This window comes from Vespa velutina, chromosome 14 (genome assembly GCF_912470025.1).
Source record: "Vespa velutina chromosome 14, iVesVel2.1, whole genome shotgun sequence".
Classification (NCBI taxonomy): Eukaryota; Metazoa; Arthropoda; class Insecta; order Hymenoptera; family Vespidae; genus Vespa; species Vespa velutina.
In genome coordinates, this window is record NC_062201.1 from 2,889,838 (window position 1) to 2,910,028 (window position 20,191).

Consider the following 20,191-nt stretch of genomic DNA (forward strand, 5'->3'; position numbering starts at 1 on the left):
TTCGCGACATCGTAATTAATTTAATTAACAATAATCATTTAAATAATGTCGCCGTTAAAGAATACGTAATTATTATTATTATTATATAACCTTCGATTTTATATAACCTTTTTCGTTTCTTTTATTTTTCCTTTTTTTTTTTTTTGTTTCTCCTTATCATAAATTTCAGAATATTAAAAATAGAAATCTCTCATAGTATATCAGAGATGACAACGATGATATACCGATTGCACAAAGTTCGCTAATAAGAATGCTAATTTAATTAAAACAATTAATAGATGGCCTATTAGGAGGATCTTCTATTAAGGAAGCTATATGTTAGGCGAGATAGATGAATTATGTAGAGAATATATTTTCTTAGGAATAAATAAATATAGAAAGGAAAGAGAAAGAGGGAGGAGAGAGAGAGAGAGAGAGAGAGATCGACGATCGTAAATACGAGAAAATTAATCGATAAGATAAGTTTGTTTTTAGAATTCTAATTAAATCTGATAATATTATATACTGATCTATCATTAGAATTTAAACCATGGACTTGACCGTATACAAAGATTTCGACTTTTTGAATGGAAAATAGATAAACTAAAATCAAATATTATCGTGCGTGATAAGTAGTTAACATAAATTAGATGTAACAATTCATTTCTAATGATAGAAGAAAAGAAAAGAAAAAAAAAAAAACGAACAAACAAAATAAAAAAGAAAAATAAGTAATCAATCTTTTGAGAAGGACGTACAAACTCGATAATGAAGAGCAATGTATTTATAGGTGGATATCAAAAATTCTGAAAATACAGATACAAATGTCGAATGTATAAAAACATGCGTACATCTTAGCATTTACGAAATCACTCGAATAAGATTTCTATTTTAAATGATGGCGCTTATGTTTGCAGGAAAACGTAATCCAATTCTTATACGTATCGATTCGATATTTCAACAAAAATATATATAATAAAAATTTTAAAGAATTTTATCGATTATATATCCAATCATACGATCGTTTATTAATACGTTAATACGTACATGATTATATGATAGCTCATCAATGAAATATAATAAGGAAATTTTGCTTTTTCATTTTATTACGTTGAAATAGGATTAAATTTAAAATCGTTAAAAAAGAAAAAATATATATATATATATATATATATATATATATATATAGATTATATTTATAAAAAAAAAAAAAAAAAAAAATAAAAAAAAAAAAAGCACGACTTAGAAAAGTAGAAGAGAAACTTTTCGAAAGAATGAAAACAAAATACGTAAGATATCTAATTAGAAATTCTTGAACTATATTTGAATTTAAGAAATTAAACGATACGCATTAGGAATTTTGTGTAGCTTTCGAAGATAACGTTAGAATGACTGCCGAATTTAATCCTTGCCAATTTACGAGTGGCATTTTGCCAATATTATCAGCAGGTATGTATGAGAAATGTTATACTCTTGCTACGCAATAATATTTGCTTTATATTTCTTCGATAGATTAATTCTTTCAACGTCAATATATATATATATATATATATATATATATCTTTTAATATTTATTATAAAACTTTGTTAATAACATGATGTCTATAATCTTCGATTCATTTATCGTCCTAAGGTCAAGTGGTTAAATAAATTCTTTATTTAAGAACGTACTATATATCTTTGCCTTAATATTATCTTTGTTCAAAAATTATGATCGTTCACATATTATGATATATGGATATATGTCTCATTATTATAACTAGCTTCCTGTAATAATGTCTTTGATGATAATAATAAATTAAATTAATTAAACTCTCGTACGATATCTTTATTTTCATATTGAAAAATTATAAATCATATATAACTATATCTTTATCTATTCTAAAATCATTTACTCAGCTTTTTAAAGTTAAACTTTTCCTACAATAGGCGTCGTTTCGTGATTGATAAAAAATCATAAGACAAATTTACAAGTACAACTAGGGCTTGATTTCGTCATCACTCTTTCTCTCTTTCTCTATCTCTCTCTCTCTCTTTCTTTTTTTTCTCTGTCTCTACCTACCAACCTACCTACCTACCTATCTATCTATCTTCCTCTCTCTATCGACCCCACAAAAGAAACGTTCAAATTTATTGGCATAGCATCAAGGTCAATTGGTTCTCTCTCGTCCTAGGATAATCTGTAATATGTTATTCGTTAAGCCTGATCAATTATAAACGCATAAAAAGATCTTTTCGAGAAATTTCAATAATATTATTAACCAATTCTCCAATTAAATATATATATATATATATATATATATATATATATTTCATAGTTTTAAATTATGGTAATAATTCGATCTTTGTACCATCTTAATAAAAAATGTGTATGATAAAATAAATAGATAACGATATAGAAAAAGAAAAAAAAAAAAAAAAAGAAAGAAAGAAAGAAAGAAAGAAACAAAAAAACATATAAGATAATAAATTATTATAAAATAAAAATTATCATGTTCTTTTCCTTTTGGATACCTCCAGTAAATGGAGTGATGACCGACTGATAATAAGGAAGCTTGTAATATATTCATCCCGTCATACTGACACGAATTGCGAGCAATTTGTAAGAAACCATCTGTAAGATAAGGATATAGTAGCAATTAGTACCGAGTGTCGTTACGAAAGAATTATGTACACGGTTTAAATATATCCTGATAACAAAACCCCTTACATCATCTGCTATTAGATGACATACCACATACCTCAAATTGGTACTGTTTATTCAACAAAATTTCTATCATTTTAAATGAGCGCATATATTTTCTAAATCCCTTAATTTTCTTTTATGAACTTATTCATATCTTATTTACATATACACAATCTTGATTGTTCCTTGATTTATTTTTTTTTCCTTTTTATTATTACAAAAAATATGAACAATGATTTCTTATATATATATATATATATTGTTAATTTAGAAAAAAAGAAGAAAAAAAAATTTTCGTGTGATAAATACAAACATACATAAATGTATGCGTATATAATTATCCTCTTCCAACACACAGACACACAGACACACACACACACACACACACACTAAATCATTCTCATTCTTATCAAACAAATACGATCACAAACGCGTTGGCAGATTGTGTAGTGATTCACAGACTTCAAATGGTGACAATTTTCATCCTTTATCGTTTTTATCTTTGCGTAATTCGACGTAATTTCATTTTTGTTACATACATAACATGTCTTCGACGAATGTCGAATATCTATTTATAATTAGAAGAAATAGATAATATTTATCAGATCGATTAATATATATATATATATATATATATATATATATATATATATATATATATATCATCAGTTTCAGTATATAAACATATTTAATAAAATATTATTTATTTAGATATAAAATATAGAAAAATTCAATTTTTATATTATAATATTATATTAATACTTTTTATATAATAATAATATTATCATATAATAATAGTAAACTTTATATTAGTATAATATATTAGCATATTATTGTAATAGTATATACTCTATATTATTATATTATTGATTGAAATATACCGAATTCTAACATTATTTTTTAGCCATTTAATATATATATATATATATATATATATATATATATATATATAATACTATGTATTATTTATTTGAGTAGCCTATCCTCACGCTTTTAATAAGTTTGATTTTTCAATAAAAAAAAGTTGCTAATTCTTGAACAAATTTGTTATGTGACTTTGCATAGTGATGAAATATATCTATATCTTCTCCTTTTTTCTTTTTTTTTTTTTTTTTTTTTTTTTTAAGATTGCGTCGCACCTGTCAGTTCGAACACCGTGGTTTCACGTGCTCATGACTTCTATTTGCGATTTAAACTATTCCATAGTGTTGTTTATTTTGTCTATCTATCAATCTATTTATCATCGACCACGCCCATATTTCATTTTACTAACAGAAAGAACAACAGGCAAGAGAGGCTCGATCGATTTTGGTTATACTCCTTCGAACACTATCATTATTGATTATGATCGTTATACAATTGGAAAGAGAGAAAGAGAGAGAGAGTGAGAGAGAGAGAGAGAGAGAGAAAAAGAGACTATACATTCGTATTTCACGAACTCATTGATTATCATAACGGAATAAATACTTCGATCACTTATCTATATTCTACATACGTATTATTCAATGAACTGTGCTCATATAACATGAAGTCAGACGAAATTATAAATTCCTTTCTTTATATGTAAATCGTAAAATAATTGTATAGATATCTACTATTTTAATCTTGACGTGTGAGAACGTAGGATACCTATTGTCAATTTTATTCTTTTCATAATTTTGGGAATAATACATTTTGTAAAAAAAAAAAAAAAAAAAAAAGGAAAAAAAAAAAATTAGGTTAGTCTTGATCTTGCATAAGCCGTAATTGTTTTGTTTGTGTCTATTAAAAAAGAATTATATAATTTGAAAAAATGTCGTTTATTCTATAATAAGAATTTAACTTATATTTAATTATAAGTCTTATTTTTAACAAATACGAGAAGCTTTATATATGACGTAAAAGAATTAATTGATATAAAAAATTTTTTTGTGATAACAAACATTGAAAATATTACGTTGTAACGATTTTTAAGACATCAGAAAATATCGAATGATTGGATAATATAAATACTGATGAAAGAAATTATTACAATAATGAAATATTATTAGACATTGTTTGGAATTAAAAAAAAAAAAAAAAAAGAAAAAAAAAAAGAAAAAAGCGAAAAAGAAAACAAAAATTAGCGTGACAATAATGTCAGGTTATGTTTATAAACTTTCTCGATTCTTATCGATTAGTTCGTTGAGCATTCTCTCATGCATATGTTGAATCAATTGAAGCTTTATAAATCTGATCTGAAATTGTGATAATTAAATATTGAAGATGAAAACATAATAATTCTTAAATGATCAAATAACTTATCAATCGGCACGATCAATGATAGCTAATAATAAATATATAATTAATAATTAAAACTGTTAATTCTTTTAAGATTAAAGAGTACAAAATATGGAAATGATTAATTCATATTTGCTTTGTAATAAAAAAAAAAAATAAAAAAAAAAATCAAAAAAATGAATATCAAAGTATACAATGTATTATCATAAACAGAATGAAAATAATCAAAATTATGTGACCATGAATTTTAACACTAACATTAATAAATACATATCTTATCAAGTTACATGGTATGTCATGTGTCATTAATTTATACGTCAATTCAATCCCTATAATTATTCTAATCCATCGTTTAATCATTTATTAGAGCCGATATATGAAACCGCTCGAAAATAGATGTAGTATGTAATAGATTTGTGAAAAAAAGAAAGAAAAAAAAAAATCTTCGAGCTGGTTCGAACTGATTTCTAATCGCGCACACGCATGCACATGAAAAATAAAAATATTGCACATGAAAGATATATTTTATTAACTCGCGTAGTATAAAATAATTCAAAACAAATGCTGACGATTATTCTATTTCCGCCTTTCAAAAAAAAGAAGAAAAAAAAAAAAAAGAAAAAAAAAACAGTCCGAGTTTCAGGCTTCGATATTAATTCGATTAAAAAAAAAATTAAAAATTAATAAAAAAAAGAAAGTGATAACTATTACTTCAATTACACATTAATTTGATTATTATTAAATTCATCTTCTTTAAATTGTTACTCATATTTTTCCTCTTTTACGTCGTAAATCTCCTTAAAGATTTTCTAAAGTCGCATATAACGGAATGTTTCGAGAACGTTTGAAAGAACAAAAAGATTTCAACAATGCTGAGTATGCGATTCTATCAAGCAAATTCTTTGTTATATACGATTATCGATTAACTGTCGTACTTCAAATAACATACCTATACATACATACAAACATACATATATATATATACATATATATAGAGAGGACAAGTACGTATCCGAATAAAAAAATATTAAAGAACGAAATACAAAAAAAAAAAAAGAAAAGAAAAAAGAAAAAAAAAAGAAGAAAAGAAAGAAATACAGAAAAAAAAACGCTTGGAATCTTTCCGATTATAATTTATCCTCAAAAAGGATCTTCATAAAAAATAAGATCATAAAAAAATGAATCGACTCGATTTATTGTAATCATAATACTTTTTTTTCTTTACTAACACCATATGTGTATATAATCTCTTTAGTATGCAATAAAAAGAGCTTTCGATAATCGAAATTATCGTCAATTCGATAATCGAAATTTCGCATTAAAATCGACTTTCATTAATATCCTTCGTATAAGCATATAAACGAAGGATAATAAGTGATAATGAAAGATGAATGGGGTGGAAAAGAAATTAAAAGAAGATTTACCTGAATTTTGATAGAAAATATGAAGGAAATTCAGCACGTTCGAAAAATATGCAGCTTTTTTCGATGATGGTTGAACGGTTGACACAGTCTTTCACGATCGATCCGTTCTTACCGGCTTCCACGTTCCTTCCCCTTCCACCACTCCGTCACCTCCTCTCCCCTCTTCACTTTTCTCTCTCACTCTCTCTCTCTCCCTCTCCCACTCTCTCTCTCTCTCTTTTCTATAAAGCAAGCTTGAATTTTTGATAAAATTTGAAAAACGTTGTTTAAACAAGAAATCTAATTGATAAATAACCGATCTTTTATTTGTCTGTTTATTTATTAATTAAATATTTCTTCTGATTTCAATTACGTCTTATTATTATTGTATATTAAATCCTTTTAATATCTCTAATATATGCTCTTAGCAACGGAACGAACTTTCGTTACGCCGCGAAAACGTAGAAATGTGTGAGATTCCGTTGAAGCACGGATTATTACGCGCGGAGACCTAATCGTCGTCTACCGTTTATGCTTACCTACCTACCAAAAGAAATCTACTGTCTTGTTGACTAAAGTAGAAGCTGACTGGTTGGCCTTGAATGCTTTCGACCAATCATATTGTTTAAAGATACGAAAGCGCCATCTATGAAACAAGGTATCACTAATTGGAAATTCTGACTTTACAGGCAATGATTGTATAAACGAAGGTAATCAACCTTGAATCAAAAATTAATTTTGTGGAAAAATAAATTTTAAAATGACATTATAAAAAAATTGTATATAATAATCTCCTTTATATATATATATATATATACATATATATATATTATAATATATATTATTTATATATATATTACAATATATATTATATATATATATATATATATACATATATATTACAACAATATATTTTTCTAATAGGAGACAAATAATATAGGAAGAGAAATTGTTTCTTATTGCTCATAAGTGAAATTATCTCTTATTACAATTATAGTTTTGATACTATATATTTTTCAAAAGAAGCTACTGTGTATGTACATGTATATATATATATATATATACTTGAGTATAATATATATATATATATATCTATGATATTGGCTATTAAATTCTATGTATTAAATAATAAGAGTAACATATTTCAAATTTATCAAATTTCGAAAATAGTTTCTTTATATACATTCTGATGTATTCTACCTTACCGATCGAAGAGCAAATATAGCAGCACTACCAAGAATTAGATGACAGTAAATTGATATAATTCAAAAGTGTCGAACTGGCGACTCGCGATCCACATATGGCTCCTTCTCCTACTTTTTTGTTCTCCAGTAAGGTGTGAGGAGAGGAACCCCCACTATATTTGATACTACTTTATTTTTTGTTTTATTAATTCATTATTATTTTTTATTATTTCCCATTTTTTATATTCTATTATCCTCCTACTCTATTACATCATGGTAAAAAGAAAAATTCGTAAAGAAAATCGACAGTTTCAAAAAAGTTGGGAAACAGATTATTTTTTCATTAATTCCGGGGGACAACCGCAATGTTTACTTTGTAAAAAAAAACTTGCGAGTTTGAAAAAAAGTAACGTTTCTCGACACTATAATACTTGCCATAAAGAAAAATATGATAGATGTTCCTCGCAATGTCGTATAGAAATATTGCAAAGTTTAAAACAGGAATATAAAATTGAAAATGATACGCAAGGAACAGAATTGAAAGATTTTGATAAGAAACGAAGCATCGCGGCTTCGTATGCTGTTGCATTGGAAATTGCACGTGCGAAAAGAAATTTTTGTGATGGAGAACTTATTAAAAGATGTGCAATTGAAATGGCAAAAGCTTTTAGAAATGAAAATGCTGTTGAATGTTTTGAAACAGTCTCACTGTCGCGGCAAACCATTTCTGAAAAAATTAACGGGCACATAGAAAATAAATTAAAAATATTATTAGAAAAGTGTATTTGCCATAAGGAAATACATAATGCATGTTCGAAGCAATGTCAAATAGATATAATAAATAGTTCAAAGCAACAATGTAAAAATGATAATGAAGTACAAATTAATAATTTGAATACGTTTCAACAACAAAGCGTCGCAGCTTCGTATGCTGTTGCATTAGAGATTGCACGTGCGAAAAAAAGTTTTTGCGATGGGGAATTAATCAAAAGATGTACCATTGAAATGGCAAAATCTTTTGAAAATGATAATTTAATTGAAAGTTTTGAAACGGTCTCATTGTCAAGGCAAACCATTTCTAAACGAGTTAGTGAAATTAATGGGCATATAGAAAATAAATTGAAAATATTATTAGAAAAATGTCGTTATTTTTCATTATGTCTCAATGAAAGTATGGATATAATGAATACAAGTCAATTATCAATTTTTGTAAGAATAATAGATAATAATTATTCCATCCATGAAGAATTGTTAGCATTGATTCCTTTACATTCCACAAAGGGAATGGACATCTTCAATGCTGTCTATGAGCAAATAGAAAAATATGGAGGATTTTCCAAATGTTCTGCAATTCTCATGAATGGAAGGAAAACAATGATTGATCAAGAAATTGGATTTCGTGGACTCTTAAAAAAAAAAGAAATAAACTGTCCAATATTTCATTGTATTATGCATCAAGAAGCATTATGCGAAGAGGTATTAATGTTGAACTCTACTATGAAGATTATAATTAAAGTTATAAATTTAATTAGAGATGGGAATGGGTCACTTTCGCATAAAAACAAATTTCAAGCATTTTTACAAGATGAAAATTTATGTTTGTATAATGATGTACGTTGTTTAAGTACAGGAGAAACATTGAAACGATTTTTTAATTTAAGACAGGATATATTAGAATTTTTACAAAATGAATCAAACACTAATACCAAAGATATACAGGAGAATTTTAAGAAAATCAAATTTTTAAGTGAACTGGCATTTTTAACAGATATTACATGTCATCTAAATCATTTAGATTTGCAATTGCAAGAACAAAATAATACCATTTCTGATTTGACTGGTTATGTTAATGGATTCCAGAATAAACTTAAATTATTTATTATTGAATTGGAAGCAAATGAGTTACATCATTTTCCATCCTGCGAAGAAATTGCTAAGTGTCACTCAAATGTAAACTTTTCGATATTTCGACTACAGTTATTAAAGATTCAAGAACAATCTCACAGATGTTTCAAAGATTTCAACTTATTGAAGAATGACCTGCAAATTTTTAATAACCCAAAAGGATGTATAATAAAAGAACAAGAAATTCCATATAGATTAGAACTTTGTAATTTACAAGCTGATCCATTTTTGCTTAGTAGAAACAAATATGGTCTTGAATTTTTTAAATTATTATCAAAAGAAAAATATCCAAAATTAATAGATTTAGGTTTGAAAATATGTTCTATGTTTGGATCAACGTATAAATGCGAAAATAGTCTTTCTATTATGAAATATATCAAATCAAAATATCGTGCTATGCTAACAGAAGAATCTTTATGTTCTTTGCTAAGACTAGCAACGAGTACCATTTCTATTGATATACCATTACTAGTTAATGAAATGTCCCATCCGCAATTTTCACACTAATAAAGAATTATCCTTATTTAATAAATGTATCCTAATTAATAGTCAGAAAATAATATCTGTATTCTACTTATCCTAATCTTATGTCATACCATAACAAAATAGAATGATAACTAATGAACCTTAATAATGAAAATGTGGATTGATCAATGATAAGGACTGCATTATCCAGGGTTAAGAAGTTTGATAATTTTGATATGACTTATCAGTTTCTTTCTTATTTAAGTATTATATAATGTTATTAAATACATACACACACAAACACATATATATATATATATATATATGTGTGTATATTTTATAAGAAATAACATGATAAATATCAATATTTGTGCTATAAAGCAAAAGAAAAAAAAAAAAAAACAGAAATGATTTATGCTACGTCACGAATAGATTCTTTTAAATTTACTACGCAGTATAAAATATAAAAAAAAATCTAACATATAAAGCTAGATCTAATAGCCTTGTACGATAAAAGTAGCCAATCTAAACTCATGTGAAAATATACAGACATGTAGAGGAGACTTAATACAAGATTCATACTTTTATATTACCAACTAAATAACACGAAATATTGTTTTATCGATTCTAACGTAAGTAATGCGGGAAATTAATAATTTTCCAAAAGAAGAAAAAAGAAAAAAAGATTTAATAAAAAATATAAATATAATGCTTAAATAAATAAAAGAAAATACTATTAATATTATTTATACATGTAAATTGTAATATTAAGGTTGTGTATAGGAACATTATTAATATAACCAATATATATATATGTATATATATATATATACGTACGTATTTAAAAATATCTTAGTTGTATGCAATACCATATATAATATCAATTTATATATAAGATATAAAATATCATTTTATTAATTTATTATAACTTTAAATGACGATATACGTACGAATAAATTGTAGGAAACATTTTGCTGACTTTGAAAATATTAAAACAAATACCTTAAATATTTTATATCGAATATAAAAATTAAAAAAGGAAAAAAGAACGATCACCAGTCAGTGACGCCATTTCCAGATATCCGCCACGTTGCCAAATCGAATGTCGTTCAACTCATGTTAGTATCTGGTAAAAAAAAAATTTATCATTTATGCAATGCACGTTCTCTCGTATGTCGAAATAATAGTGTTGTGTTGTCAGGATAAAATCAGTTATGTTGAATTTTATTAAAAACACGAGGTGCCTGGGTTGGGCCTTCGTGAAATAACACGAATTAACTTAAACCAAACACGTTCAAATAACATCTCATCGAAAATTTCTTGGTTACTACAGAGGTAAATAACGGCATCATAACGATTTAATTATTACGATAGAATTAATTATGAAATATTTTCTTTTTTCATTTCTGATCTCGTTTACATTAATCTCCTTTATTTTTTTTTTTTTCTTACGTCTGAATTTTATCTGCAATTTCTCGCAAAATTCGAATTGATTTGATTACTATTGCAATATTGCGGAAATTTTTCTGTTACATTTTAAATGTGATTTATTTTCGTTAAATATGTCGGATTGTCAATTACAACATGTTTGATTTATTAATAAAGAAAAATTATATAATAATATAAATATTTGTAGTATATTCATGCGAGTAGAATTATTAATCGTTATTGGTCATATGGTCGTATATGTTTACGTCATATTGTTGTTAGATCTATTGTTCTAACGTAATAAGAAATGTGTTTTCTTTTTCTTTCTTTCTTTCTTTCTTTTTTTTTTTTCTTTTTTGAACAATGGTATTGCTATGCAATAAAAGATGATATGAGTATTAAATTATCAAGAGGAGCTTGTTGGATGATATATTACTATTGACAAAGAAAGCTTATATTCTTTTTTCGTCTTTGCTAACTTGAAGAAGACATATATATATATATATATATATATATATATATATGTATATATATGTATGTATATATATAAAGTAAATGCATAAATAAAATTACATTGTTTTCTGTTATTGACTGTATGTAGAATGTTATAATATATTGGATTTAAAGAGTCAATATAATATTATATATTGAAAAGTAATTTTGTAAGAATAACATAATAATTACATAGTAATATGAGTAAATAATTTTAATAAATAAAATAATATATAAATTTATTTTTAATATAATAAAATCATTTAATAAATTCCACCATAAGCATTTTCTGCACAATTGGTTAATGTGATGAAGGAAAACCTATAAGGTATATCACAAAAAGGCCCTTATTACAGAATATTAGCTGATCTCAATTGAACACATCTTGAAACACAGAAAATTGAAAGAGAACAATTGAGAAAAAAGATAAAGATAGTAATATGCAGCGGATGTGGTTTATAGAAAACAAAGAAGAGGAGGATATCAAACGACTAGAGGCAACGTCTAAAGGTACTTCTATCAACGTGACGTCTGAGGATATTTCATCCACCATGAAGGATTTAAAGAGAGATTGGATTTTTAGAGTACAGGTGATCAGGAATTTATGATTATTATTAATATGTGTTCAATAATTTTTTTTTTTTTTTTTTTTTTTTTTTTTTAATGGAAAATATAACGCAATGAAATCGTCGTGTTTTTTTTTTATAGGTACTGGGTTTGGAAAAAAATGAATGTTTATATGTCGTTGGAAATTTACCTGAATTAGGGGCATGGAATCATAATCAGGCAATTCAAATGTTCCAAGAGCACAATGCTCAAGATGCTTCGTTACTTTTTGATAGTAAGAATAATACCACCGAGTGTTATAGTAGTGATAAACCAACAGAAGCAGGAGATAATATTTATCATGAGATAGATAAGTAAGTATCGATGAAGTATTATTACATTTTTTTTCTTTCTTTCTTTCTTTCTTTCTTTTTTTTTTTTTTTTTTTTTTGGATCCATCTTGCAAATTGTATTCATAAATTATTGTACTTTGATCACATTATCACATTCCAAATATCTTGTTTTAATCCATATTTATACTAATTATAATTTAAACTTACCTGTCAAGATATAAATATTTCAGAGGACAGACGTTTTCTCAAAAGGTTGCATTACCCGTTGATGCAGAAGTGGATTATCGATATTTTATTGCCGTTATATGTCAATCCAATGGTACTAAGAATTCAGCAAAGACTCTTATTATTCGCAAATGGGAAACACATATGATATCTCGTCACATTAAGAAGAATGGTACGTTCGTGAAATAATTTTGTACATTTTTTATTTTTTTATTTATTTTTTTTTTTTTTTTCTTTTTTTTTTGTAACACGATTATTTTTCATTTCAGTACCTAGTAACTTTGTGAATGATACCTTGCCAGATCCAGAAATATTTGGTTGTCATAATGGTTATTGTAAAATTGAACGTGGTTGGCTTACGGATGAAACTGTGATACAATTTAAAATTTTTGATAATCCAATTAAATTATGGAAACATCGATTGCAAAATAGGAAAGTTAATATTAAGGTATAGTTATTATTTAATTTCTTTTTTATTTATCATCATTGAAAGAAAGATAAGTGAGAAAAAAAAAAAAAAAAAAAATTAGATATAAAGATAATAATTTCTTTATTATTACATAGATGACTCCAGTAAATTTAGTTAGGCAACACTCCTTAGAATTACAACAATTTGGAAATGAGTGTATAGATGATAGTCTTTCTATGGATACACAAGACATTATTGATCAACCTGCTTTTAGTATTACAGAAATTGCTGTAAGTATAAATTATTCTGTTTTTTATTTATTTATTTATTTTTTTTTAAATAACGTAATATATAAAATTAAAGTAACATTTGTTTGGATTTTTCTTTATAAAAGGTGATGAACGATGAAGAAGCACACTTCAAATGCCAGGAACAATTTGGTCGAGCTTATAAAGAAGACGAGTGTATTATCTTCAATGTTGCTGTTCGTTATCCTGAAACTGTTGTAAGTATAATACTGAGTTTTCTAACAAAGGACAATAGATGCATAAATTCGTGATAAACCATTAGCTGGTATTTATTGCTTATACATTCGTTCAATATAAATTAATATTCATTTGACTATATTATACGATATTTATAAAAAGTTGACTAATTTATTTTCATATTTTTTATTTCAAAAAATTTAACGATCAAAAAAAACAATATATATATATATATATATATAGATATATATATATTAAAAGAACAGTAAATTTGAATACATAATGATAATAGCAATAATAAACATAGCAAGGAGCAATTAATGGCAGACTGATGGTGATTCACAAATAGATAAATCACAGTGAAGGAATAAGTATTGACCAAGTTTTCAGTAGACCACGAGTAGGCTGGCCACATCTTCTATCGTGATATATTAAAATTATTTGGTAAAAGATAATTAAACTTGTTCAGCAGCTATTGCCCTCCTTGGAATCTGCCAGTGGCGTCAAACGAAATGGGTTGGACAGAAGACATCCTTCTGCTTGTACAAAGCAAGACGTCTGGTGCAAATGACGATGATAACATGCAATCAGATGTATCGATGCTAAGCATCATCTACCACTTTACGTCTGTGTCACATGACATCACACAGAGATATGATGGTTTTGATTGTCGTTAACCCTACCTCTACCCATCCTTTCGGCTATTGTCTTTCGTAAATTTTTAATTGTCTAATTAATAATTCATCAAAGTATACAAATTTGATTGATTTCTCTTCCATCATATGTTGTAAAGTTTATTCATTCACTAATTCGACAATACACATGAGATCGATTTACGTTAGTCATAGTCATCCTAGAAATGTGCCACCCCTTTAAAAGTTTTGCGATGTCAACGCTATCACATGTCATATCCATCTGTGTGCGTCGGAAATGGTGAGATTCCCATCACTTCTCTATATCCTTTTAGATGTATTACTAATATTTTCTAGCTCTGACCAACTCTACTGTACTGTACGTGACACCGCTGTGCGGGCAATGTCAGACTGTCCATATCTTCTGAATCTGAATTGCAAACTTTGCAGATATTTGATTTCGAAATTTAATATGAATGAATGATCAGCAGGTGTTGCGAGATTTCCGTCACCAAGCAGTGTACAGCATTTGGCAATTATTGGTTTGGTTCATTGCTAGATTATGTAGGAAATAAATTATCTCCTATTTCAATTAAAAATTCTCAATATTTTCTATTGCTCTTTTCAACAAATAGCGAGCAACATTGCATAACTTTTAGTGCTTTGGCATGTAACAAATTGTATAAAAAAAAAAAAAAAAAAAAATGTTTATGAAAAAAATACAGTTTAATTCCTACACCTTTGTGTGATCAAGGAATACCAAATTAGTTGTTATTAGAATGTTTAATTTACAGTTAAATTTGTTTGCTTAATGCAGTTACATTGCTAACCGACCATAAGGTAAATGCATAATAGTAAGTTCGTCGATGTTAGTCTCCTTGATCACTATAATTTCTTCATGTATAGAATAAGTTCTAATATTTATTATTAAGCTATAAGTGTTCTGTAAGAGCTTTTATGTTATTAGAAATATTTGTATTTTTCCAAATTTGCATTAAGTAGAATATTGTTTCAGGCATATTTAGTGGACTACTACGTATACAGTTCAAGGACTTTCCCAGGTGAACCACCAAATCATATTGGATTCAGTTACATCTTACCTAGTACATTGCAATCCAGTGTTGGGATCCTGACAGTGCCGATTACTAGTACAAAACATAGACCAATTGGTAAAGAAAATTTATGTTATTTAATATGAGAAATTTGATAAAACATTAAATTGATTAAAAGATATATATATATATATAAATATATATATTATAGGACAATTAACAGTCGAATATGTTGTTATAAAATCAATACCGAATTATCCATGGGATATGAGTATTTCATATGCAAAACATTGGGAACAAAGATGGTCTGGTTTGGATGTTGGTCATAGAGGACTTGGTACTTCATTTAAATTTGAAACAAAAAAGTAAGTTGTTTAATAAATCGAACAATAATACTCTAATAAAATGATAATGTTTCTATGAAAAGGTTAAGAGAATATTAAAAAATGTATTTGTATTATTTTCATAAAGTTGTGCTAACGTGAGAGAAAACACTATAGCGTCTTTAAAAACTGCAGCATATCATGGCGCTGATATGGTAGAATTTGACGTTCAATTATCGAAAGATTACGTACCAGTTATATATCATGACTTTTATGTATCGATTTCATTAAAACGTAAAAAACAAATAGAAGCAATGGACACACTGGAGATACCGGTTAAGGATCTAACTTTAGAACAACTTCATTTATTGAAGGTATGTTAATTATATTATGCTATCATTATCGATATATATATATATATAGTCATTTTTTATAATATTTAATTAAATAATATTTTTGAATAGAAGATACTATTATTAGTCTGAATAAAACAATTTTTTTATTATGTATTTCATGATTTATATTTAAATATCATATAAGTAAATAAAATAAATATTCTATAATAAGCCAATCAATAAACAATGGGATAGTATAATATATATATATATTTGCTTGGTAATATTATTTTAGGCTATCTAGTCTAAGATTAAATTAATAAAGCATCTAAATATTATAATCTTTCATATAATATTTACTTACAGTGTACAGCTTAATTTTAATGCTTTCTTTGCTTTCAATGTGCCTTTTTTCTTTCCCTTTTTTTTTTTTTTTCCTTTTTTCTTATCTCTCTCTCTTTTTTTTTTTTTTTACGGTGTCATTACAGAGAAGTGCATTTTTTATATAAAACCATTAGGTTTATATTTATAACTTCGTTTATATGAGATGTCCATTCGTGTTTGTTTATTTTTAATATTCAACAGGACCTTTATTACCCGGGCGACTCGTTGGGTAAGGTGCTGTATTTCGTTGATAAAAGTGAGCAGGGGGTTAACCAACTGGTGAGCTTTCATATCGCTTTCGCAGCTTGGCTCTTTGCCAGAAATTAATTGATCAGATGTCTTTCAGAATAACCTGATGCATGCTTACATAATTATCAGTTAATTAAACAGTGAATTTTGTCAAGACTCATTTGTTTTTCAAATTTTATATGTCATTTTATTCATAAGAATAGGAATAAATAAATTATTCTAGCTGATAAAAAAAGAAAAGAAAAGAAAAGAAAAAAAAAAAGAAACGAAATTCAAAGTTTCATCATAAAAAAAAAAAATCATTAAAAGATATAAAGATATCTTATTCATCAATCAAGGCAATATTATTAAGGGGATTCTTCATAGAATTACTTAAAAAAGTCAATCACTTTTTAATAATCATGTATACACCAGTTCCACCCCTCTTTAATGTCCATTAAAATAAAAATTCAATTTATAAAAATCATTCATAGGAATACAGCCACTTCTTACCATAGCATGTTAACAATATTACAAGGGATATGTTATGATGCTTCCGAAATTTATATCTTTCTGCTTTCAAAGAAATTTCTTCTTGCAAATCATTCGATGCTCGGTTCACAAATTTTTATTCAATAAAGAATAGCACCTTGAAAGAGTTTGCTATAGCTAAATTGTTATCATAATGTTTATATATTATTTTATAGGTTTATCATGTCGCAGAAGGTCGAGAAAAAATTCCTCGATTTTTTGACGAAGATTTGGAAGATCATCAACCCTTTCCTACACTTCAAAGTGTACTACTTGAGTTAGAGCCGCATGTTGGATGCAATATTGAAATAAAATGGACCATGCAATTAAAAGTATGATATTTTATAAAAAAACAAAAAAAAAACAAAAAAAAAATTTGTAATAATATTATATACAATATCGCCATTGATTTATAATACATTTATTTCGATTTTTATTTCGATTAGGATGGTACATTTGAGCTTAATCATCCATTTGATCTAAATATGTATCTGGATACAATATTGAAAGTTGTTTTGGAATATGGGGACGACAGGAAAATAGTTTTTTCATCCTTCAATCCTGATATTTGTGCTATGATACGTCTGAAACAGAACAAATATCCAGTTGTATTTTTAACACAAGGCATAACTTCAAAGTATCCGACTTATCATGATCCCAGATGTCAAACAGTACCAATGGCTATAAGACACGCATTGGCGGCAGATATTTTAGGAATTAATGTTCATACCGAGGATATACTTAGAGATCCTTCCCAGGTAAAATTGGTGAAAGATGCTGGTTTAATCATCTTTTGTTGGGGCGATGATAATAACGATAAGGATACTATTCGTCATCTTAAAAAACTTGGCCTACATGCGGTCATATATGATAAGTCAGTATATTTAAATTTTTAAAAATCGTATAATTTAATATGATATATCTTTAATTAAATTGGATTAATGATTTGTCATGAATTTTTTTTTTTTTTTTCTTTTTTTTTTTTTTTATAGAATTGATGTATATAATTCGAAAGATGTTAAAGAAAGTATATTCTTAGTCGATGCAAGGGAAAGCCAAAAGGCATTAATAGCTTTGGCTCAGTCTAGTCAAACGGCTAATACGACACAAAATTCAATTTCTGGTGGTCCGATTAATATGGATTATAGCAATGAAAAGGTATATTGTTTTTGAATATTTACATCATACAATGTAAAAAAAAAAAAAAAAAAAAAAAAAAAAAAAAAAAGACATCCCCCAATGCTCCTCATTTTAATTTTTCTTTAGGAATATCTTTTAAATTTGGAAAAGACAAGAAATTTATTATCGACATCAACGGCAACATCCGTTTCGTGCCTCAATAATAAAAGCAATACCAGTGGGGATAGTATATCTACGATTAAAGTGCCATCGTCTTGTCAATCTTCAGAAAATAATGATATTAGTGAAATTACCAAAGATTTTAGCGTATGTGCAAAATCATTTGGACACACGAACAATACTAGAAATATTTCTGATATAATGAGTGGTGGTCAGACCACAGCCTTACCCGAAGCCTATGGAGAAGATGAATCAGCGAAGGATTGCCTTTGATGTTTCTCCTTTAAAAATACTTTTGTTTCCTGGTTTTGATGCATCAAAGCAGCATACTTGGAATAGGATTACCATTAAAGGAACAAGAAAGATAACGACAATTTTATGAATAATTTCGTAATTAATATATCGATTTCCTACAATGGTTGTAGTACAGAGGCTAAACCTTTCTTCGGGTTTCTTATCAATTTTTTTTTTCCTTATCATGTTTGCTTTACATTAAATTAATTTATATAACCGCGTGTGTATATATATATATATATATATATATATATATGTGTGTATATATATATACATATATATATATATATATGAAGAATATGTATAGTCAAAACCAAAATTTTACTTTGACATTAGTTGGCCTGTTCGGTTCCTATAATTACTGGATTGTTTCAATCAATTAATTGTCAATTTTATTCGTCCTCTTTAAACGTACCACCAAGAATGCTAAATATATATATTAAAAAGAAAACAATAAATAAATGAATAAAAAAAAAAAAAAAAAAAAAAAAAAGAAATAAAAAAAAGAAATAAAAAAAGATGAAACAAAACTAAAGAAAAAGAAAAAAAAATATAATATGCAATGGAATTTACAAAATATTTTTAAATATTTTTATATAGCTTTTCACTGCTTTCATGATAGTATTACATCCATTTTTTTACAGAACCCAATAAAAATTTATATTGCAATAGTCATGTCTTCCATGCAACAATGTAATGCATCAATAAGATAAATTTACTCTTATCTCATGTAATTTAAATACTCTTAAAGCAAATTTAGTCAATTATAATAACGTCACAATAATTAGAAAGCATTTAAAGCGAAGCAATCGAATATTTTAATTCTATATTATAAAAGTTATCCCAATGTAATATTTTACATTGCAATAAATGAATAATAATAATCGTTGTAATATCATGATATTCATCGAGAATACTCAATTGCATATATAGCATCAATGTATATTATACAATTGATATATTCGATTGCTTTGTCCGTTTATGAGAAAGAATATATCAAGATTTGACCTAATTGCAGTGAAAAGTAGTATAATATATTAAAAGATAAATCTTATATCAGATTGGTTTATTAACAAAATTGTCTGGTTCACATTTGGCCCGTCCTCATTCTATATTTATATGTATATATAAATATATACATATGTATATATATATATATATATATATATATTTTATTTGTGAGAAAAGAAAAAAAAAAAAAATAAACGAAGACAAACTCTTGTTAAAACGAATTCAATTCTAACATAAATATTTATCGTTGTTATCTTATTGTCATTAAGCACAGTAATTAAAA

The 20,191-nt window shown here is 26.4% G+C and overlaps 2 protein-coding genes across 7 annotated transcripts in view; one reads left to right on the forward strand and one right to left on the reverse strand.

Annotated features, from left to right (window-relative positions):
• The window catches only part of LOC124954153 (glutamate synthase [NADH]), a 35,714-nt gene extending 28,904 nt beyond the window's left edge, over positions 1–6,810 (reverse strand). Inside the window, exon 1 of the mRNA XM_047506623.1 lies at positions 6,349–6,810. The gene's annotated coding sequence lies outside the window, so the exon portion shown is untranslated. The remainder of the gene's footprint in view (positions 1–6,348) is intronic.
• Positions 6,811–10,402: 3,592 nt separating this feature from the next.
• Positions 10,403–20,191, forward strand: LOC124954036 (glycerophosphocholine phosphodiesterase GPCPD1). Of its 6 annotated transcripts, none has more exons than XM_047506269.1 (15): positions 10,403–10,513; positions 12,264–12,391; positions 12,510–12,721; positions 12,916–13,097; positions 13,195–13,373; positions 13,490–13,624; positions 13,729–13,839; positions 15,467–15,620; positions 15,715–15,868; positions 15,975–16,200; positions 16,747–16,824; positions 17,481–17,636; positions 17,751–18,178; positions 18,297–18,462; positions 18,571–20,191. In XM_047506269.1, the coding sequence occupies exons 2-15, from the start codon at positions 12,353–12,355 to the stop codon at positions 18,874–18,876; spliced, it is 2,526 nt and encodes an 841-aa protein (XP_047362225.1). In that variant the 5' UTR covers positions 10,403–10,513; positions 12,264–12,352; the 3' UTR covers positions 18,877–20,191. The 6 variants fall into 6 exon arrangements, with proteins under 6 accessions (XP_047362225.1, XP_047362224.1, XP_047362220.1 ...); XM_047506268.1 differs by lacking the exon at positions 10,403–10,513 and adding an exon at positions 10,889–10,999; XM_047506264.1 differs by lacking the exon at positions 10,403–10,513 and adding an exon at positions 11,006–11,216 and having other exon boundaries at positions 12,158–12,391.